At 46.1% G+C, this 23,841-nt stretch overlaps 1 protein-coding gene across 1 annotated transcript in view; it reads left to right on the top strand.

The window, feature by feature from the left end:
- BACE2 (beta-secretase 2) overlaps positions 1-23,841 on the top strand; it is a 213,070-nt gene that overhangs the window by 138,896 nt on the left and 50,333 nt on the right. Inside the window, exons 5-6 of the mRNA XM_069202588.1 lie at positions 5,710-5,844; positions 8,856-8,957. Coding sequence (XP_069058689.1) covers positions 5,710-5,844; positions 8,856-8,957 — 237 coding nt within the window. The remainder of the gene's footprint in view (positions 1-5,709; positions 5,845-8,855; positions 8,958-23,841) is intronic.

The raw sequence follows: 23,841 nt of genomic DNA on the forward strand, positions 1-23,841 counted from the left end.
CAAAGGGGTAGGGGTGAACGGGGCAATTGCCTCACGGCGGCAAGATAAGATTACTACTTCATGCAAAGGGGCAAATCAAAGTTAAAGTCTCTAGGGCAAAAATCATTAAAGTCTCTTTCTCTCGACTAGAGAAAGCATCAAAGTCTCTCAAAATGGCGTCGCAGCAAAATGGGTCATAGTAGCTACGAAGTCAAAATGGCGGGATGTCCGAAGATAGAGAGCTTTCCTCTCGTGCACCTGGGTTTTATAGACAACAGTTCAAGTCCAGTAGGGTCTCCATTGGAGGGTTCATAGGTTAGCTTCAAATTGACCAATCAAAAACGACAGTTCTCAAGCTTTTACTTAAGCATACATTATCCTTGAAGATGGGTACGCAAGTTGCAACATTGTCTCTCGATTAGCTTACTCTCAGAGCCTCCATTGTCCGCACCTGCAAGTCGACCTTGAATTAAAGAGAAAATATGCCGGCTGGCACTAACTTTAAGATAAGCATGTGAACAGTTTCTGTGGAGAAATACAGCTTCAAGCAGAAATACACGTTTAATAGCACAGTGGAAAAATACGAACATTTAAACCGTGAGACCAGGCAACTAGGCCAAAGCCTCCGCTAAAGTAATGCTAAGCTAAGGCATTTCAAATAAGCAAATCGTAGCACATGTTTATGATTATGTCGGATTAGTGCAATTCTAATACACCACGTTATATAAAGCACGCATATAAATGATGGCAAACTACTCTGAGGGCACATTTTGTCCCCATACAATCTTCATTAATTCGGTTAATGTCACACACGATTATGTCAGCACTACGTTTATGCGTTAATAAATCAAAACCTTCATTTTCTGCTTCATCAATGGTTAATGTACGACCTGATCTCAACTTCTTGGCTGTCATCTGTACTCCCGCTCAGGATACCCACTGAAAGAGGCAATGGCTTCGGCTGCAAGAGATAGAGGCTCAACTCCACTGACGAGACCGGCCGCTCTAGGGGATCTTAAACCACCTTCACCTCTTCCTCCTTAAGTGTCCAATCTCCTGTGCAAACTCCTATGCGAGGAACAGCCTCCAGTCCACAAGCCAAACCCAGGCCCCCAGCCAGCCTGCGGCGGCAGAACCCAACCCCCACTTCCACTCTGCCGCAGTGCCACACCCACAACTGGGACAAGCCAACTAGCTGCTAGCCCACCTGGCTCACCAAGCTCTACTGGCAACTCTTTACCCCAACCCCTGAAAGGACACCCTTCCCTTCCTCACCCTCGTGACGAAAGAGGGGGTGGCACCAGACTGCGTGTGGGGGAGCTTGGTTTCTGGGCAGCACCTACCGCATGTGGGGCAAGGAGAAGAGGACGCACGCGCATCTGAGCATTGTCAGGGTTTGTCAGGGACCCTCACTGCACATTCACGGCCCCTTAGGACTCCCTGTCCCCCCCTCTGGCACCCAGGGCCTTGGCCAAAACCACTAGCCTAGTTAGCCCGGTAGATATTTTATAAATATGGAGCCGTCCTGCAGGGCTGCTGCTGTGACTATTCTGGTTCTAGGTTATCTTTAACACTTGAGTCGGGGGCTGTTCATGCAAGAACCAGTCTGAGTGAGGCCTATCCGCTGAATCATGCACAGAGGGGGCCTCAGCCTACGCGTCTCTCATTTGAACAGTCGATTGTGCATACTTTCCGAGTCGGCCTTCACCAGCTTTTGCTGATAGGACCTCCCAGAAACACCCATAATCCCCTCCTTTAACGCTAAAGATGCAAATGTGAACATTACACCCTGCAAGTTCCTTCCACGTTACCGGCACTTTGCACACCGAAGCCCAGGGTGAGAACTCAAAGCGCTCTGCCGCTCAGGCAGTGTTCCGGTGCGTCAGGTGTACGTAGGGCAGGTCGGAAGGGTGGTCAGGTCAAATGATGTGATGGGGAGGGACGAGCTGTCCCCAACTGCCTCGGTGTAGATTTTAGATAAATTGGGAGGAAATGTATGAGGTTGTAATAGCCGAAGTGTGAGTAGTGTTTCACTTAAAAGCGTCTTTTGGCCCACTCATGTGCACCCCTCCTATAAGCAGACAGGAGGCATTTCCTGTTTAAATCTGTTTAAGTAATTAGGTCCGTAATGTATCTACAGTGCAGAAAAAACCCTTCAATCATAAAATTGGTGCCGAATCGGGTGGGTGTCTTTATTTCCTGTGTGGTGATAGTGAGTATTAATGAGTGTGCGTTTTATTAGCCCAGCTTTGCTTTCGAATTACCCCGGGTGAGACCTGGTGAATCGTTGTTCAATTAAAGAGGAATTACAGCAATTGCTGCTCGGCCCATAACGCGTGCGTGCTGTGCACACGAGTCAGAAGGGCGAGGCTGATGTGGAAAATATCCTCAACCAGAAGAACAACCCATCTTTTACTGGACTTTCCTCTCGGTCCTAAACCAAAGCTGTGATATCCCTTCTCCTCCCTCCTATGTGCAAAGCGTCCCGGCTTTATCTCAGTCCGAACACTAGGAGGCGCACTCCACGCTCCAGAAACATTAGATAAAAGCCCTTTCACCGAGTGTGTGACCTTGACACGCAGACAGATTGGCTGCTGTGCCAACAGCTACTGCACACATAATGTGATTCGCCAATTTGCTTCTCACATCTTGGCAGTAGATTGTGATATGGCGGATACCTCTGTTAGACATCCCGGCAGACTAATGTCCTTAACCTTCCTCACACATCCCCCCAAGAAGGAGCCATTACAGATTCCTTCCGTCGTTGATGGCTAAATGGGATCCAGCTGTAATGTTCTTAATTAGCCAGAAGGCATAAAAATGACTTTAGCAGGCCCCTCTCTAACCAAGGTAAGATTTTAAACGGGAAAATGCCGGAGCAGAAACCATGTTAGTGAAAGGCAATAGATATGTCCCATCTTAGGCTTCTCAGGGTCCTGTGCAAGAAGGAAAGATACTTCTATGAAAGGGTTTCTTCCTTAAAAATGCACAAGCGTCCAAACCAGGATGTTAGTTCCATTATGTCCTTGTGAAAGGTGAGGTCGGGCCACCAAAGAACACAAAAGAACATAGATGTCTTTTTTCTGTACAGGGGGATCGACTCGATGCCAGCTGTCCCTTCTCATCAAAGTCTGTCATTTGATTGTGTGTGTATACTGGGGCACGTTGGTGTCTATTTGAAGACCTCCTGCGTACTACGAAATAGTCTAGTCCAGGTACATCCAACAGAGTTTGTGTAGGTTCTGTAACCATTAACAACACAAAAGGATGATGGACGGACTGCTGAAACATTTCCTACACTCAAACCACCTCCCCCCCCCCCAATCACAGCTCTTGGTTTAATCCTTCGTTCTCTTGCTCACCATCCCACCCAAGTTTGGACCCAGCCATATGCAAATCAGTCTTGCCCTCTTCCCCATGAGAACAGTCCAGCCTGAACTGCCAAGCCAGGTCCTCCGTAGACCAGAAACAAGTATCCTGGGACCAGTTTCAGGGTATCACCCCTCCTCAGCCACACTAGCTTGAATCCAGAGGCACAATGGGCAAGGGACCCATGCCTGGGCATACCCTGGCCACTTAGGGCGACTTTAGCACCACAAAAGGATGATGGACAGAGTGCTGAAACGTTTCAAACACTCACCCCCTCGGTCACAGATCTGGGTTTAATCCATTGTTCTTTTGCTCACCATGCCGCCTCAGTTTGGGCCCAGCCACATACAAATCAGTCTTGACCCTGTTCCTCATGGGAACAGTCCAGCCCGAACTGCCAGCCAGGTCCTGGCAGTGTGCACAGCATAGTGAGCAAGCGACGCACAACGTGCACCACTGGATTCAAGGTAGCCTAGCTGATGAGGCGTGATACCCCGAAACCAGTCCCAGGATACCTGTTTCCGGTCCAGGGAGGACCTGGCTTGGCAGTTTGGACTGGACTGTTCCCATGGGTAGCAGGGTCCAGACTGATCTGCATATTGCTTGGTCCAAACTGGAGTGATGTGGCAAGCAAAATAATGTTGGATGAAACCCAGTGTTTGAAAGGTTTTAACACTGTGGCCATCATTTTATTTTGTGATGTTGCTGGTTCCGTAACCATGTCCACTTTTCCTGATAACTACAGACTGTGAATGCATTCCATTTAGAACCATTGATTGTAAATTTATCTTAACTGGATTTTCTGAAACCATGACATGGATCTGGTCTTCCTGTCCCTAGTTTAGGCAGCCCTGGACTGTGACCAGCACGGAAGACAGAGCTTTAGTGAAATGGTGGATCATCCCTCAGCGGTCCCCTTGGACCTTCAGAGGTCTCCACACTTGTTTGCTGCCTCCTCCCAAGGGAACCCTGTGCCCAGACTTGTCAGCGTTAGAGAAACAGCCAAGCCTGCTCCTTGTTACAGAAAAAGATCAATATATCGTACACAGAATGAAATGCTTTTCCAAACTTTTACTGTTATTGATGAGATGCCTTTTAATAAATAAGCCACCGTCCTCGAGCAACAAACTCCTTCATTTATAAATAATAACAATTATTACGCTTTACTCTGTGTAAGTTGATCCTTTTTTTTTTTAGCCATGTTTGTTTAGTAGTTGCAATATGACATGAATGAATTTCCTGCTACCCCTACGCACAAATGCAGAAAATGTCGTTTGTGCAATGCCTTTGTTTTTTAGGTGCAAGCGTGCAAGCCCTCTTGCCCTTGTTGTAATCTCTCTTTGGGTTTTTAACCAAGCCCATCAGTTTGGTTGGTTTGTGGGCTTGCCTTTTAAAATTAGCTTGATTTTATTTGTGAAAGGCATGCATACGTCATGCCTTTTCCGGTGTTTAGCCCTCCTTGAGAGCACCGGTAAACCACTGAAAACATATGAGGCTCAGTGCTTTCCGCATGCCTTCTGGACTACTTTTTCTTTTTATTTCCTACGCAGCATGATCTCGCTGGACAGTAGTCAAGTGCTTTTGCATGACAACAACCCTGTTACATGGATAATTGCACTTTTGCCGGTTACATGGAAAATTGCACTTTTATATATACGTTTGACTGCGAGCGAACTTCTGTTTCTTTTTGTGTCTGCTTCATGCTCATGGTGGCCTTCGGCTCGCTTATGTGAAACTGTTTTACTTTTTATTTTCAGTTTGTGGCAAGAAAAGTCCGATTAGGAGTTTACAACGCTAAAAGCTCTAACTCGAGCAAATGCGAGACCCATTGCATTGCAAATGCTTGTCCATCTTTTCCAGTCATATTGCATGTCCTTCCTTTCAGTTTCTATGTCTGCCTCCATTTAACATAAAACTATCTACAAAAGGGAAGTTTGGAGCCTCTTTACCTAAGGAGTGTTTGTCCCTTTAAAAACAAAATAAATAAAAAGTTGCCACATCATGACTTGCTTGGATGCATATGGTGATGCATATCGTATGTGTGCATATGGTCATGCATAAATATTCTTAATCACGCAGGAACCTTTTTTCCCGTTGCTTTTCCACCTTGTCAAACAAGCATTTTCTTTTATTATTTTTTTTGGGCTGATGCAAAACAGCACCCTCAAATAGGAGTGACAACACCAAACGGTCAGATAATATCATTGAAAGGCAACACCTCTGGCGTTGCCAATGCTAGTTTGCAGTAATTGCTTAAAGATCAGCCTAGACATACTGGCAGATTGTGTTGTTTTGAACTGTAGATGATTTAGTCTCTAATTTGTGTTTACAGCTGTGCTTTCTGGTGCTCTAACTCTTTAGGTACTGGGCGGAATCGAACCAAGCCTGTACAGCGGGGATGTCTGGTACACACCAGTGACCGAAGAGTGGTACTACCAAGTTGAAATCCTCAAGTTGGAAGTGGGAGGCATTAACCTGAATATGGACTGCATAGAGGTAGCTAAAGCTGTTTTTTTTATTTTTTTTCTTTGTTGGCAATTTTTCAACATGGAATATCATTAAAATATGTTTTTTGGATAGCGTGCTTCACTGTTCTTTATGTTGTTGAATGCATGTTTGTTTGCACACTCGGTGCACCAGAGTTATATTTTAAAGAACATTCTCTGTAAAATGTTCAAGGCTGTAGAATTTTCAGCAATATTCCGGTTCTCTGCAGCGTGACGGCTTTCTCCCAGGAGCCTCTCCTGCATGGCCATGTCCTCCTGTGGAAACTTGAGCACAGGCATGCTAAGTCAATAGAATGGAATTTGGCTACGATAATTACCAGTGGTTTCATATAATTTAATCAATTCCATTCAGGGATTTTTGTGTTTGCTAAGCTCACACCAGTTGACATCTAGCAGACAACGAAATAATTATTCCCAAGGTGGGTGTAGTGGTTTTTATTAGTTACATTGTTGTAAAAGATTGTCATTGCCCCCTTAAAAAATCACTATTTTGTTTTGAAATACAACAGCTCATGATATTCATAAGATTTTTATGAATTACAACTTTAAGATTTTGGTTACCAGCACAAGTTTGGGGTGACGAACACCGAGGGGAGTGCACTGTACACTCCCCTCAGAGCACGTGTGTGTTTGGCCGGCCATACACACATGCGCAGTGTGCTCTCTCCAGCCCAGCACTGTGTTGCCGGGCTGGAGAGAGCATGCACAGGCTCCCAGTCTGCCTGGGCCCTCCCAGCCAATCCGGACATTGCTCTGAGCAGCGTTTGGATTGGCCGCAGGGCAGGCTGGGAGCCTGTGCCTGCACTGCAAGACTGAGAAGCGGTGGCAAGGGAGAAGCGGAGCCGAGGTAAGCTTTTTTTTTAAAATTTTTTTTTTTTGAAAGTTTATTACAATTTCCCCGCGCATGCCATCCCACCCTCTATAACCCCGGCCAGCAGCAACTGCAACTCATGCTGTATAGAGACTACTTTTAGGAGACATGGTGGGTACTTTGGCTTTCTTAACAGTTTGAACATTAACTTCTTAACTGAATGAGACTAAATACTAGTCTTAGTAGCTAGATAATGATCACAACCTGCATTGAAACCATGGACTGAGACCAGCCAACTCGCTTAATATTTTCACCAAATATTCGATAGATAAAGACTCTGGATTTCTCTTACTCTGAGTGGCCACTTTTGCAACATTCCACTTACGTGGCTTTAATCATACACTTAGCGTGTTCACTTTTCAGAGTTTTATCTTTAACCAAAGTAATAGATTCTGTAGTTTAATCAAAACTTAGTTGTGTCCTTCAAAACATTAACCGTTATCAGATTTGGCCTGCACTAAGAATTTGCATGGAACAAATCTACTAAAAAATATGTCAGATTTGCTGGTCTCGGGTAGCTTGCCTGTAGCAAAGATTGTCCTTATCAGACAATAAATGGCGGCAGGAACGTGCCAAAGGTTGAATCCTTTGATCATAGTCCATCAATTGTCAAAAGTTTCCAGAGTTAAAAAAAAAAAAAAACACCCATAGCCAACTCACTCAATTGAGTATACTTAACAATGTGAGTTTGAGTTATGATTGCTTTTAGAACAAGCACTGGTAAAGCTAATAGGTCTTTCCCTTGCTAGGCATGGCATGACCGATTGACTTTGGTAATGCTTGTTGCCTATGCTGTGGCACGTCAGCAAAGCAAAAAATAATAAAAATAAATGTTCCACCACAATTACTTGTACATTCACCTGTTATTGTGCATTTGCTGGTTTATATTATGATGCTATGGAAGCCATTTCTACTTCATGACTATGCCACAGAATGGTGACATGTGCCGCCATGCATGTACAAATAAGCATCATGACGTGGTGGCAGGCATTTTTTTTATTTTTTTATTTTATGTACTTTCAATTTACTGTTCATAGTTGGTGGACAGCGGTCTCGGAATAGTAAGTTAAAAAAACAAAAACTTTTTAGGGTGAAGTTATGGCCCAGTAGCAGATTAAAGCTGCAGGGCACCCAAAAAAATGGAAAAAGAGCTATGGGAGCAGTGGAGGAGCAGGGTGAGGGGGTGATGGGAGAGCAACTCAATGTTGTCCAGTGGTTGTGAGCAATGAGGGACGGAGGAGCAAAATCCTTCATTGCTTGGGAGGAGCAGAGGTGGAGCTGGGAGGGCAGAGAAAAGGTAACAGAGTGCTGGAGCAGAGATGTGAGGGGGAAAACGACACACTGCTGGAGAGCAAACACATGTACTGCCATGGAGCATGCAAAGACAAAGGGAAAAAGTAATTTCCTGATTGTATGCAGTGGAAGGGTGCAGATCATCCAATGAGAAGCATGGTTTAGGAAACTAGGCTTCAGAAGATAAACAAACCTAAGAAGTGAAGGAAAGTTAACAAATAATTAGCAAAAGCAAAAAGGTGACAAGAGAAACAACCAGTCACAATCATGTAGGAAGACCTGAAGCGCAATGTAAGTATTTATTTGTACACAATAGGTCTTCAACAACAGATCGCTAAAAGCTCTCTACAGGCATGATCTAACATACTTTAAGCTTCCATAAAGGTTTACGGTGAAATAAAGACAATAAGACAAAACGTTAAAAATCAAAAAATAAAATGTTATCTTCTTATCGTACAAAATGTTTGAATGGCAATAAAACAAAAAAGCAGGTAGTTGCAGGCTAAGGCTAAAAGGGATAGACATGCAAAAAGTAAAAAGGTGCATCCAGATATTTAATGACAATTCTTACACACTAGGAAGGAGAGAAGAGGGTAGCTGAAGTGAACGTGAGGGCTGGGAACAAGGAATTGTGGTTGTGGGTGTTGTGTTTTTTTGTTTTTTTTTAAGTAAACATAAATTAAGCTACCCCAATAAAGAAAAATGGAAGTAATCAGTCTTAACAAATGTTTGTTTTTCTGCTATTGTTATTTCGATTTAATAATGTAGATCCCTTCCCAGCTTTCTCTTATACAAGCAATAGTTTTGAAATGAATGCTCTCCATCTTTTCTTTTAGTACAATGCAGATAAAGCAATAGTGGACAGCGGCACCACCCTCTTGCGCCTGCCACAGAAGGTGTTTAACAGTGTTGTAGACGCAATTACACAAACGTCTTTGGTAAGTGTTCTTTATGCAAGCACAGCCTTGGACATGTCCATTTGCTCAGAGACTCAATGACCGAGGATTCCTATTTCTGCAACAATATGTTTGAGTTTTTAATAAAGCTCCGCAGTGCATGCTCTTTGAAATCTCTGGAAGAAAAGAGGAAATGCAGGAAATCAACTCGCCTTACCCTCCTTTCAGCATTGTGATATTAGTTTCAATAACATGTCACATAGACAGGCTTGAAGATTGTCATTTTACTTCTGTTAGACCTTAGCCCTTAGACCTTAGTGTTTGGTCACTCCATAAGAGAGGACAAATGTATTACAAATGGGCAGAGTAAGGCTATAGAAGGGAGTGTGAGAAGAATGAAGAAAACGTGTTCTTTATGCACCACTTCATACTATATTTCTGCTGTTTCTAAATGTGGTAAATAGTAGGGGTTGCTATTACTAAATGTAGTGGTGTTGGGTTTACATAGGGATGGAAGTCTGTGTTGATCAAACTGGGGTTTTTGAACGTGTAACTTGCAGTCGCTGCTCGTGCTGATCCTGGGGGCGGGCGTAGAATAAAATGTAAAAAATAACACCTTTGGTCCCCTGCCGCCCCTCTGTTCCTCGTCGCTGCAGGCACAGGCTCCCATCCTGCCCTGCAGCAAAGCAAAATTATGGGTATATTCTTTTTTTTTTTTTTTTTATTTTTTTTTTTTATTAAACGTATATTCCACAAAAAAATTTAAAATAAGGGAAAAACCATTCCACCGACTAAACACGGCCGTGATGTGACTGCAATAAAAAGCTTGCATTTAAAAATGAATTGAGTGTATTTTTATTAACAATATGTGTTTCCTGACGGACAGGATTACTTGGAACTGGTATAGAAGCACTTTCTAGTTTAAACCACCTACAACGAAAATATGATTCTTAGTGGGTCAAAGAAAAGGTACTAAAAGCTTTGAATTACTGTAACCTGAAGACATAGTTTAGACAAAGAAAGATGATAAAAAAACTGAAGAAGAATGGAAAGTAAGAAGTATTGACAAATTAAAGCATTGCCCTACCAACCCTGGAATTGAAGGGGACTTTTTTTTAGGCGGATCTGCACGTGTGCTGCTCGCAGAGCACAAGTTCCAGCGGCTCAAGATGGCTGACACATTGCCCCCGTTGTATGATGTAGTGGATGGAAGCGAAATGTGAATGGCAGTTGAGCATACAAACGGCCGCAACAACAGTATTCAAAGCATTATGATGATGTAAAGAAGTTAAACAATGAGATATGGAATATACATTGAACAACCATAACAGCTGTAAACAAAATGAATGTAACTTAGTTATATATTTAAAAAGTAAAGCCCTGTAATTGGAACATTAACACTATTCTTCCTTATGAGAAAAGGATACAATACTGAGATTGAGGTGAAAAGACAGAAGTAGGGAGACAAGGAAGACGATAATAAAACAGAAGAACAGCAAGGCAGGAAAAGTTGTTTAAGCAAGGTTATTTGGCACACATTGTGTTTGTCAGTGTTCTTTTACTGATTAACTTTGCTGTGTTTGCTAAATGTTTGGCACACACAATAGGCTGATGACGCACTAAAATATTCCTGAGCTGGGGGATGTTCATTGAATATAGACTATGCAGCCTGTGGCTGAGGTGAGTATAGTCTTTATGGCTGGAGGTGGTGGGTTAGAACAATACTTATCCCGCTCCAAGCACACGTTATGACTAATTGTAGAGCGCGCATCTCACCCAGGAGGGTGTCTAGCCACTAGAATGAAGGGTTTGTGCCAGCTCTGTTTTTTTTTTGTTTTTTTTTTTTAACTTTGTTTCTTGCAAAAAGAACAAAATGCCCTAACCACCCTCTTCTGTAGTAACAAGGCTACCTCGGAGTTGTCAATGTGGATTTCTCCACTCATGGTGACAACAGATTGAGCATGGAAGTATATGCAGAATAATTCTTCACGGTCCTAAACACAAAGTGTGTGTTGGGGCATGTGTATGCTCCTCTGATGTGGACCTGTGCATGCACACTCCTGTTTCTGTGTCCATATCTGATCCTATGTGTGTTCTTTTGTAATTGCTTCTGTGTGTGTGTGCTCTGCAGCTAACCTCTCGCTGGCACATGGTGTGCGCTGTAACCTTTGTCCATGACACTAGTGCTGCTCCCAGTACATAACCGTGCGTAAATCCTCTGGTGAGTGTCTGCCCTTGTGTCGTCACACACTTTTACTCACCCTTGCTTACACAGCCTGTAATGCCTTCTCAGGGCCCATAACAAGCCAGTGGCGTAGTAGAGAATTTGACTGAATTCAGAGATCAGTGGGAGAGGGGTAGCTGTAGTCCTGGCCCAGGTGGAGTGAGCGGGGTAGTTTTAGGGTTATGCAGGACATGACTTACCTCTTTGGTGGAAAGTGAAATATGGAGAGCATCCTCTCCTGCTTTTAGGTTTATATGTTCAAATTTTACATTCACCAATTCACTTGGTTTGTGCACTTTATACATTTTGGGGGGAAATGACCAATATATTCAGCAGGTCCTTTTTTAAGATGAGATCTGTGTGCCATGCTTACACCAAAATGTATCCGGCATGATGCTAAGCAACTGGCCCTTTTTTGAGGAGGATGCATACGGAAAGCATCCTGTAAGTTTTTGCCCTGTACCTTACTTCTTTAGCATTAACTGAGTATTATGCCCTTAATTTTGCTAAACGCCACCATGTCGCAACGCGGACAGAGATTGCACTAAAGAAATATGAGCTATTTGCTTTTTCTCCAATACTTTTGATAGTAGCAAACCAATGTCCTACTTGCTTATAGGGCTTTCTATTTAATGTTCAATTTGGGATTGTGGTGAATAACAAACACTGTGCAGTTTACTTGCCTTAGCATGCATCTTTTAAGCTAAAATGGGATTTTAGAGTAATGGGGAGAACCCGAGCATTAAAAATAGCAGTGTGGTGGCGGTGGTGGTGTTGGTTTGGCAGCTGTTCATGAACCCCCACTGGGCTATATTGATTTACATACAGGTCTCCCAGTGACCATACCTGGTTATCATACCAATACAATACTTAAAGTATGTACTTAACTACCAAGCGGTCACTGCTGCAAGCCTGAGTGACTACTGTGAGGCGGCAACATGTGGTTGTGTTAACATTGTGGGTACATCAACCATATCACAACAACATTATCAAAGCAAACCTTGCACAAACACAGTCACCGAACCCTCCCAAGGCATACATACATCATTTTCTCCATGCAGGTGACTCATTCGAGAAGCTGCTCTAGGTTTATTGTGTGTGAGGCGTGCTAGAGAGGACATATTTAAACTTTTTACATTTTCCAAGGATTTGTAGAGCTTTGTTATTTAACATAATAAGTAGTACATGTAGTGTTTGAAGTTTAACTTACTTGCCTCGCATTTTTGGCCTCAAGTTAATAGGTATACGTGCAGGTACATCATTTATAAAAAAATTAAAAATAAAAAGCTTTGTAGACGATAGTTTGTTTTTTCAAATGGCTCCATATATGTGCCGCATGTTTCCAACTTTAACCTGAACCCAGGTATCTGTGTGTAGATTTCTAATCACATCTAGCGGTTTCGGGGGAATACCCTAGCTTGCCATTCTGGCCCATAATTTCTGGTGCTGCACCTTATCAAAGGCCGCTTTTAAATTGACAAAGCAGGCATAAAGTGACATGTGTTTTCTCTTGGCTTTTTCAACAAGAAGTGAGACCACTAGAAGGTTGATTGTCCTGAAAGTCGTATGTGTTTTTGGAATGATGTTAGTTGCAGAAGTCCGTGCTTCCAGGTCCAATAATAGATTTGGGGTAAAAATCTTAGCTTTGACATCTATCAAGGCAATCAAATGATAATTTGTTGGGTCTGATCTTGAACCAGCTCTATATATGGGATTCAGGATGCTGCCTCTCCATGACGGTGTTATAACGTTGGTAGTAAAGGCCTGATGGAACAATGGGGTAGGGATCGATGCCCAGAAGGGTTGGGCTTGCTTAAATAAACAGTTGGGGAGACTGTTTGGGCCGGGAGCTCAGTCAGATTCCGCTTCTTAATCTCTCATCCAGAAGCTGATGCCGAATATACATTGTTTGAATTTGTCAGCCACAAAAGGCAAATATTCAGAAATAGACTATGATTTGAGTATCATCTGTGGAGGATAGAACTTAGAAGCCAAAGGATCATACCAATTCCACAAGAGGAGAAACATACAAATTATAAAAGGCCAGACTAAGAGGTGAGCCCTAGGGCACCCCATGCTGAAGACTAGGGGCCAGATGTAGCAAGGAGTTTTGCCCATTCTGTGTCTATGGGAAAATGTGTTTGTACATATGGCCCTACATGCCTTAGCCTTCAATCCACAGCAGCTGACAATTTGCACCCTGTCTGTGAGAAAAGAGTGAAGAAGACAGAGCAGTACCACTCACTCCAACACGCTGTGCAAGGGCAAGACTCCATCAAATGCTGCAGACAATTCAAGCAGCTCGAAAGTAGCCACCCACCCTGCTGCTGCAGGAAGAAACCATCTCTGTACTATGTCCACTCCTAAACCCATTCTGGGATGTTTCCAAGATATTTTGATGTCAATTTCAACAGCTCCTGGTTCTAATACTTCTCAAGTATTTTGACTGGTGAGGGCAGCAAATAGATAGGGCAGACGTTTTTTAAATCATCAGGGTCATAATTTGGTTTCTTCTGCAAAGGGGTAAGTAACTATGGCTTCCTTCCAAGGTCTGGGGAAACAAAAATTCCAGCATAGGATTAAACACATTCTTCAAATTTTCAGCAATTCAGTCAGGCACCAGCTGCAAACTATTAGGCGGACAGGGGTTAGTAGGGGACCCTGATTTAATGTGTAGCAGAAGTTCCTTAGTTTGGTGAGCAAAAATAGGTGGTAAAGCAGAGAGCAAAAGGGAACAAGCGGCGGTAGTAGGGGCCTCGACTAGGAAACCCCTTAACCACTAAAGGATTGAATTCTGAGTATATTTTAAGAATTTTATCTCTAAAGTAGGCTGCCAGTTTATCACAGAACACTTGCGAAGTGTCCATGGAGCTATGGGTAGGGAGGGTGGACAATTCCTTGACCACTTTAAAGAGTTTCTTGGATGAAATGCTCACTGATATAATTTTCCCAGTGTAGAAGGACGATTTAACTTAACCTTTAGCACATTTGTAGTCGAGCAAAAGAGCTTTGTGGTTCTCCTTTTCAGAGTGAGCGTGATTGGCTCACCATCTCCGCTCTGGTCTGCGGCATTGCTGTCTAAGGCTCCCAAGCTCTTCCGAGAGCCCAGGTGCCTTTCGTTTGCTTCTGGTACAAAGTTTAACTTTCCATGGTGCCACAATATCTAAAGAAGCCTTAATCCACCCTTGAAACCTTCTCATTCATGGCCACTAGGGCCATCACGACTGGTAGCAGAGATATTAAGTGCCTGTTGCAGACCTGCTAGGGAAACCGTACTGAGATTCCTGGAGGCTACAGGTTGAGATCGGGCGAGCCCTTGTTTAGTGCTAAGCGTGGGGGGGTGAGCATCTCTCGGAGAGTATGTGCTTAAATTATATATCCGTCCCAAAACAACATTAAAGTAAGTAAAATAAACAATAAATGACGCCAAAATCAGCAAAAAATGGTAAAGGATATCAAGACTTGCAAAAGCTTAAAGAAGAATGCAAAAAGTCAAAAATTAACTTTTGGCTTCCCTATTGGTTTCCATGGATGCTATATGCATTTCCAAAAGCTTCCATGAGGAGAGCACTTAGCCACAAAAACTGAAAACACTGACCAGCAAACTGATCAGCTCACACAGGCTGGTAGAGCAGGGGCAGCTCAGGACACCTCGTAGGCTGGTACACTCAGAGGCCACTAAACTTCTAGGAGTTCATCCGGAGACCCGGCCACACCTTCCTCAGGGCAGGCAGACATCTTGACACCTATGCTTCATGAGCACTGCAGACAGTCCAGTGTCAACTTTGTGAGAGACTGCACAAGGCCTTCCTTGAAGGCTCCACTGTTCCCAGGCTTTCAAGAGCTCTTCTCGGGGATCCAAGCCACTGACACTAGGGAGAGGCCGGCTTCTCTACCCCTGCTTCTTTAGGGTTGTTTCCAAGGGTCTAGCCTGACGAGACTTGCAGATTCCTTCTTCCAGTGTGACCTGTTATCCTGGATTGCCCTGTTGTTGGCATGAGGCCTTGTGGTCTGACCCGTTGATAACTGTAAAATCGGCTGCATGGTCTCAATCCTCTCCCCGGGAGAATTCCTGTTCCTCCCTAGTCTGATAGTCGTCTAGGTCTCTGGTGGGGGAGCCCTAAGAATTAGTAGCTACATAGGAGTGGTTGGTGCACGCCCTTAAGTTATTCCTACCCAGCTCTCACACTTGGGGCCCTTCCCAGATTTCCATCAATTCTCTGTCATTATGGAAGAGATAGAATCAGAAATCTCCATTTTACTGGGTCTTCCAAAATGCCTGAAGTCTGGTCTTAATTGCTGGAGCTCCCTCGGGCTGCCATTGGCTTGTTCATTAAAATAAGTTTCCTCCTCCTACATACCATTAATCACCTGCCCTATCTAGCATATGCCCCTCTGATTCTGGCTGCCTTTCCACGTCCCTGAGTCGGACGAGCCAAGGACAGGACAACATCAAATGCAGGCTCCCAATAGAATTCAGTCTCAGTGCAAACAGTGGACCTTGCAGTGATCTGCCTGTGCCTGGTGTGGGCAGTGGATCTCACCTGCTCTCCTGTCTCTCCCTTTCATTAGAAAAGTGTAGGAGAACTTCCCCTCCCCTTCCCCATCTTGCACCCTCGCCCTCCTCCTTATCCATACACCCAACACCCTGTCTTCTGCCAGAGATCTTCCTGAAAGCCGGCTGTCCCCCAGAAACTTCTCTCATTGGCCCTGTTGAATGTCCCTTTAGCATGATCCCAGGCCGGCTCTAAAGTGGCGAAAACCATCAGTTACTGCAGGAGAGAAGAGTCTGGAAGGCCCAATTTATGGAGCTGAAATGGCAAAGAATTGGCAATAGATGAGTGATGTACAAAGATGAACCACGTGCACATAAAAAAATCATCTGTGCAGAGCTTATAGTAGAAAATGTTACGCTTTTCCTAGGTCCGCAATTGGCATCTAAGGGATTTATAATTTAGGTTGACGGTGTTAGCCTCCGCCGAGAATAGAGTTTTAGCACGTATTGTGGAAAGGGCAGTGGAGTTACTGACCACCTCTACTGATTATGTGCCTCAGCCGTGGGGCTTCAGTTCAATGCACAGCTTACAGGTGACCTAGCTAATGTTAAAAGAATACCTTTCAGCATGTGCATTCTGGCTCGTACCTGTTGCAGTGTTGGGATGCCTTCACCACATGTTACTAATGTCGCTCACGTGAGAGGTAAGGCCACAATGAAGTGTAACGGAAGCAGGCGCCACTTGCGAACTACAGTGTGGATCTGAACCAGAGTGCAGAAAGGTAAATAACGCCTGCAAACTAAGTCCTTGTCAAAAGTGGAGACTGCACATAGTGCTTAATTTGAGCCGGTGGTTTCCGGTGTGGAGCACCGGCACTTATGTTTGAGAGCCGGTACTTCTTTTTCTGCATCTAGCATTTACTGCGAGCAAAAGACACACATGGGAAAGGCAAAGGAAGAGAAAAACGAAAAGGCGTCGCTAAACTGCAAGAGTGAGCTGAAGGAGCAGGGATTGTCTTAAAATGGATTAAAAGGGCCCGAGATGGCTTCAGGATTACGTTGCCTAAATTTTCTGTGCTCGCCCATTTAATTGCAGCAGCCGCGTGTTTAAGAGGAGCGCCTTGGGCACCGGCACGTTTTTATTTACAAATTAAGCACTGACTGCAGAACAAAAGGTTAACTCCCTATCGAGCTCCTATTTAGGTGAGCCGTACTGCATGTATTATATCATTCATACACATAATTTAATTTCCGCCACAGATTTAGATAACTGTCGATAGAAAGGGTCCTGTGAGGAGCCACTTGTAAGTGCCCTGATTTCAAGCCACCTTGAATGCGGTTTTGGATGAGTGCGTACTTAAACTTGTTTCGTCCATCCCTGGCATCTCAAATAATATGTAGAATAGTGGTAAAGCCGTGTCAGTTTATGTTCCTTTACTTTGAATCCCCTTCCAAATCCAAAATAATCGTTTGAGAGCCACTGCTCAGAACTCGGACGGATTTCATGTCAAAAACATGTTCAAAGTTAATGGGAACTCAGTAGGCCTTTTGCTCTTTGCCATATTCTGCTGTGTATAATTAATTTTATTGGGGTGATCCACATCAATGGCTCATGAAAATTAAAACTTCTCACCATGACTGCCGGCTACTACCCTTGGGATCCTTAAAATCCCATTTACGAATCCACATTCTTTTTCCGGGGTGGGGGCGGTATTTTTAACTTTTTTTTTTTTTTTTTTTTTTTTTTTTACTTGTACGAGTTTCACGGGATTGAGAGCCAGACACTTTTTAGAGAAACCACAATTCATCTTACTATTTACGCACTGTCGTACCTCGTCAAGTAGTCGGTCCAGTCTGAAATTCGGAATGTGCGTGATTTACAAATCTATTGGGACTTCTGGAGCATAGCTTATGTTGGTACATTTAAGTGGGGCCAGAACATTAGAGCATGGTTAGGTCATTACATAGGGTACAGAGGTACATTATCAGAAGATGGAGATGCATTTAAGCTCGCGTGACCAGGCGTCCCGGATTTGCCAGGACATTCCCAGTATTTCACCAGCTGCCCGGCAGATTTAAAAAACTTAGGGTTAGGTTAGGTCCCGATTTTCAGTGAGTGAGGACTGTAAGACCCGGATGCACGTTTTTAGGTCGAGCGCGCAAACGCTTTGACCTGTTGTAAGTATTGTGGGCTTTTAACCACGCCTGTCGGGTCGTCGCGGTGCTGGTGAATAACGACACCGAAGCCGTTAGGTTTTATAGTTGTTCTGCTTTATTTCTTTTACTGTCTGCTGGCATAAATGCATTGCGCAATATTCACAAACCAAAAACTAACTTCGCGCCTTCACGCTGCGCTCAAGTAGCTTCAGCTACGTCATGCCTGGGCCATTACATATGGCCTATGCATGAGGGGTATCCCACAGTCAGCACCTGCAAACCAGTACAGGGTGGGCTGGCCCGGGTGCAAAGACCAATGCTACACTCCTCCCAACTGGAGAGAAACAAAAAGAAAACACAACTTACAACAAGACATGCATGGTGAACAATGAGGGAGAGAATATGTCTGGAGAGACCAGGGTGTGCCCAGTGCGCATCATCCCTGGGTCACAGGGTGGGAGAGTCTGTCTATTGCAAAATCCGCGTATCGTCTGGAGGGGTTGGGGTTCTGCCTCAGGTGATAGCACCCACCCCGTGCCTCCCGGCTGGCTACCGGGGCTCCATGTCAGTATTCGATGGCTCGGGCTGCAGGGAGTGTGGCGCCTCTCGCGGGTCAGCAACGGTGGTTGCTGCTGTCGGGTGCTCTTCCAAAATGGGCATGCCAGAGCACAGTTGAGAGGCGTCCTGGTCATCAGGCTCTCTGGGTGTCGCATTTCCTTGGCTATTTTCCCCTGGCCGGGTAGCGGCCGGGAGCTGTTTGAAAGAGAATACATTTCATGTCACAGTCTCTGATCCCTTGGTTACAGTCACCATAGTCCCTTTTACTGTGATCACCACCCACGGGTCGACTTCGAACGGCAACCGGAATTTCCCTTTTGGGTCTTTGACTAGGATGCTGTCCCCCACCTGGATTGGTACCGAGCGGGCTCGCCGCTTCCTCGAGGGATACGCATTGGTGCGTGACCTCCTCTAGGCTGAGCTGTTGTGGGGCTCTGGTTGCGCTGCCCACTCTGGGTGGTGTGGTATGTCTGTTACAGTCCGAGCAAAACAGAGTTGGCTTGGGGCAACCCGGGTGGTGGCATGGGGTGTGACCTGGTACTCTCGGAGGAATGTGTTAATTGAGCTTTCGATGTTCTGTGACTCGGCCACAGTGATTTGGATCACCTTTGTTAGGGTTTTTATTAATCGTTCCACCTTCCCGTTTGCCTGCAGCCATCTGGGTGTGATGTGGTGGTGTCGGTGTTTCTTGATCTTAGGAACTCTGCACACTACCAGCTGTTGAAGGGGTCCGTTGTCCATGCGGACTTCGCCAAATAGGCCGTGTGTGGCCATCAGCTTCTCCATTTTCGGGATGACAGCCATAGCCGATGTGGACTGCACTATTTCCACCTCTGGGTAACACGAGTAGTCATCTACTACTACAAGCATGTGGGACCCGTCAGGCAGACTCCCGAAATATGCACTGACTCTCTCCTATGGGGCGGTAGGGCCATCTTCCATGATGACTGGGGCTGGGCGGGGTCAGGTGGCAGCTGGCCTGGCAAACTGCGCATCCCTTGACTACGTCCTCCACTTGCTGGTCTAGCCCCGGGAACCAGACTTTGCTCCTGAGCCTATTGTTCGACTTGACGATGCCCTGGTGGGCTCCATGTGCTAGAACCACTGCTCTAGACGTCAGGCAGTTTGGCAGTACGAGGTGGGATCCTCGTAGCAGGCATCCGTCCTCGCTCACGGACAGTTCGTGCCGGACATTGAAAAGTGCTTGGAGCTTGCCCCGGGCGTCTACAGTGTGGAAGGACACTGGGTGTTGCAGCAGATGTCCGTCTCCCGACTTAGCAGCTTCTATGGCCATTTGCAGGCAACCATCCCGGTTGGTAGCTTCCCCTTCTTCTGTGAGGGGTATGGGCAGTAGACGAGCCCGGTCAACCACTAGTCAAACATACTCTTCGGTCTCCTGTGCTTCCTCCACTTCCTGCTGGGTGGCCGGATGGGCATGGCGGGATAGGAAGTCATCTGGATTATGGGTGCCTGGTTGATACTCAACTTTGAAGTCGTACTCCAGCAACTGCAGGATCCACTTCTCGATCTGAGGCGGAGGTTTAGAGGACGACCCATTGAAGAGTGGTAGTAGCGGTTTGTGGTCTGTGATCATGGTGAAGGCCTTCCCTTAGAGGTAGATGTGAAAGTGGCGACACCCCCCAGTGGATGGCTTCCCGCTCTATTTGGGAATATCATTGTTCGGTCAGAGTAAGGGTCCGGCTGGTGAACGCAACGGGTGCCCAGTCTCCGCAGCCCTGTTTCTGCGCCAGGACGGCGCCGAGTCTGATGAGGCTGGCATCTTCTGCCAGCTGTGATTCTCGCCTGGGGTCGAAAAAGCCGAGAGTGGCTTCAGTGGACAGGGCCTTCTTTGTGTCCTTAAAAGCCTTCTCTTCCTTGGTGTTCCAGACCCACGGGTGGTCGGCTCGGGTCAGCACACGAAGGGGGCCAGTCCGGTCCAATAGGTTCTTTACGAACCGGCCACCGTATGTGACCATCCCCAGGAAACTTCGGACTCCGGAGGTGGATGTGGGTGCTGGGGCTTCCTGGATGTCACGAACCTTGAGGGGGTCTGGGCAGATGCCATGCTCCGAGAAACGATAGCCGAAGAAGCTTATGTCCTTCTTAAGGAATTCACACTTGTCTTTGTGGAGCGTTAGGCCTCACTCTTGCAGCCTCTCAAACGTAGCACGTACTCTTGTTAGATGATCCTCCAGAGTGGGGGCATGGACCAGGATGTCGTTGCTGACGTTTAGGACTCCCACAAGTCATCCTAGGACTTCCTTGATTGTGTGCCAAAATTTAAGCTGGTGTATCTCCAGAGCCCTGTATGGGTGGCGAATGTGGTGATTGGGCATGAGGCAGGGTGTAGGGCAATCTGGTGGTACCCTGACTGAAGGTCCATTTTGGAGAACCACTTGGATCCTGCGAGTTCTCCCATAATGTTGATGGTTGGGGACAGATGCCTCTCCCTCCTGATGGCCTGATTGGGGAGGTGCATGTCCAAACAGATTCTGACAGCATCTGGCTGTTGGGTTTCTTCACAACTACGATGGGGGACACCCATGGAGTGGACCCTGACACTCGTTCGATGATGCCTGCCTTTTCTAGCATGAGGAGTTAGTTTTAGACTTTGGGCCGTAGATGGAAAGCTACTCGCCTGTGCCTTAGGCCACGCGGGCTACTGATTCGTCTATGTGGAGTTTGAGGGGTGGGCCTTTTAGGCATCCAATGCCCTCGAACAGTGGCCTAAAGTCATTTAGTAGGTTTTCCAGCCCGCTGGCATGGATGCTGAATGCGAACTGCACTAGATTGAGGTTTTGAGCAGCGCTGCAGCTGAGCAAGAATCCGGTCCCTTCCTGTGACACATAGATTTTGCTTGTGATTTTTGAGTGCCCGTAAGTGATGTCCGTGGTGAAAATGGCAGCTATGTCAAGCGGGCATCTGCTCACAAAAGTGTGGACCCACGCTGCTGTCATTACTTGGACGCTTAGTGCATGTTCCATGTGCGCTGCTCTCGTCTTTGACAACTCCTGTGAGCGGCCTAGGGTGAGGATGTCTTTCATCCGCATGTTCGGTTCCTGTAGGATGCTCTCCCAAAGTTTGGACAAGGAACAGCCTTGGATGAATTGTGCTCTAATTTCGTCTTCCTCGTCGAGCAAAATGTACATGCTGGCGAGCTCTCTCAAGCGTGCATAGAACACGTCAACTGACTCGTCGGTGGTTTGGCGTGCTTGACGGAGAAGAAAGAGTTCGTAGTCCGGGTTGGCGCAGGGCTCGAAGTGCGCAGTGATCGCCTCCTTCAGCGTTAGGTATGTGTGTGCTTTCGCTTCGTGCACAGACTTGGGAATCTTGTGGATGTCCGCCCCGCCTAGGTGGAGAAGTAGGGGCCTCTTCCGTTCTGCTTTGACCTCCAGGACCTCGAAATAGGTTTCGAGGTGTTCCAGCCATGCCTTCCATCTAGCAGCCTGGGTGGGCGGGGCACCGGTGACAGTGAATGGCTCACAGGCTGGGATGCCTGCCATGGTGTCGACGTCAGGTGCGCTGGGCACTACAGTTAGGCAAGGTGGAGATGACCAGGCTCTCAGAGCAGCAAAACGAGGGAAAGGTAGGACAAAACACAAATCTTCACACCCACCGGATACACATTGAGGTGTACAGGATGAGTTGTGGGCGGGTCCTCCCTTCAGCTGCTGGCAGGTATTGGGTTGAGGCAGCCCCCGTATACAGGCGGTGCACGTGGGTTGGTGAGCTTGTGATTTGGGAGAGGCAGGCAGTGAATAGGCCCGGGATGTCTGTCAGCGCGTCATGTCCGTGGGAGGGGCCGCCAGACGTGTCACACGCAACACTCACGGCAGTCTGGGCTTGACCTTGCAGGGCCGCAGGAGGTCCGCCGCAGAGGAAAGCGCCCCATGCGCTCTGCGGCTCCAGGCGGACAGCGGGAGGGTGGGCCGGCGGTGCTAGTTCGCCGCCAGTCGGCAGTAGGAGTGCGGCTGGAGGCCTGGGCTGGAGGCACTCGCGGTAGCGCCGTCGGGCAGGCAGTGCCTCAGCGGCCATCAGAAAAGGAGCGCGGAGAGCCCGGGGTAGCGACCTGGAGCAGGTGAGGCAGTGGGCTTCGCCTCCTTGTCGCCAGTTGTCGGGTCGTCGCGGTGCTCGTGAGTAACGACACCAAAGCCGTTGTTAGGTTTTATAGTTGTTCTGCTTTATTTCTTTTACTGTCTGCTTGCATAGATGCGTTGCGCAATATTCACAAACCAAAAACTAACTTTGCGCCTTCGTGCCATGCTTAAGTACCTTCGGATACGTCATGCCTGGGCCATTACATACGGCCCACACATGAGGGGTATCCCACGGTCGGCACCTGCAAACCAGTGCAGGGTGGGCTGGCCCTGGTGCAAAGGCCAATGCTACAATGCCCACCGCACGCCGATCACTTTCACTCAGTTGTGGGCTTGCCTTTCAAAAAACCTTAATAATTGGTAAATGCTTTACATTTGTCCCTGCTTGGAGCGGTTTTGTTACCGCCTTGCAGACTGCCCCTGTTACATGAATAAAATGCACAATTGCAGATACGTTTGACTGAGAGCGATATATATATATTTTTTTGGTCTCTCCTTCGCGTTCATGCCTATGGCGCTTTGAATCAGTTCGCTTATGTCAACTGTTTTACTTTCCATTTCAATTGATATGGCAAGAAAAGTCTTGTTAGGAATTTACAACCCTAATAGCTCTAAGTCGAGCAGATGCGAGACCTATTACATTGCAAATGCTTGTTATGTTACAAAGCTGTACTAGTTAGCAGCTCTTTTTCGCAAATTATTTAAGGAACACCTTTGATACTGGGTTTAAAACTGACTTTTTATTTATTCCCATAATGCCTCGTCTATGTTTCTGTTTTGATGTGCGCCGTCATTCTGTGGCCTTCGTATGATGTTGAATTGAGTCCTTCTGTTTTTGAGAAATGTCCCGGTTATTGACTTTTTACTCTGGTCACCCTAATTTTAGCCAATGAACATGGAGTACGGTATTAGTTACAGTAGTCTGGGTATCGACTGGTGCCTAGCGCGCGATGAAGTGTAATGAAAATGAGACAGCACGATACGTCTTTAGATGCTGATTAATGATCAGAACTGGGGAGGAGGCGACTTGCTAAAATATCTCTGAAAAAGAAGAGCTTTTAGTTAAGATTTAAAGATAGCCTTCAAAGTGGTGGTGCGTAGATCCGGAAGGAGGTCGGTATTCTGGTTGCACTTCATGAGAAGGATTTTTCTAAAAGTTGTTCCTTTTTTGATGTAGGGGTCTCTAGCTGCAGGTGCTAAGTCATTCTGCGATAGTCATGCCCCCAGATAGTTTGAGTGTGGCAGCCAGGAAAACTGGAGTGGATGTGTGTAGGGCTTTGAGTGAAACCCGCCATCTTGTTTGTCTATGGCCATGAGAATTGTGACCAGTATCAGTGAAATATGGTTGTTCTTTTTGGCTCCATAGACTGCATGTGCTGCAGAGTGTAAGAATGA

Source organism: Pleurodeles waltl, chromosome 8, assembly GCF_031143425.1.
Source record: "Pleurodeles waltl isolate 20211129_DDA chromosome 8, aPleWal1.hap1.20221129, whole genome shotgun sequence".
Lineage (NCBI taxonomy): Eukaryota > Metazoa > Chordata > Amphibia > Caudata > Salamandridae > Pleurodeles > Pleurodeles waltl.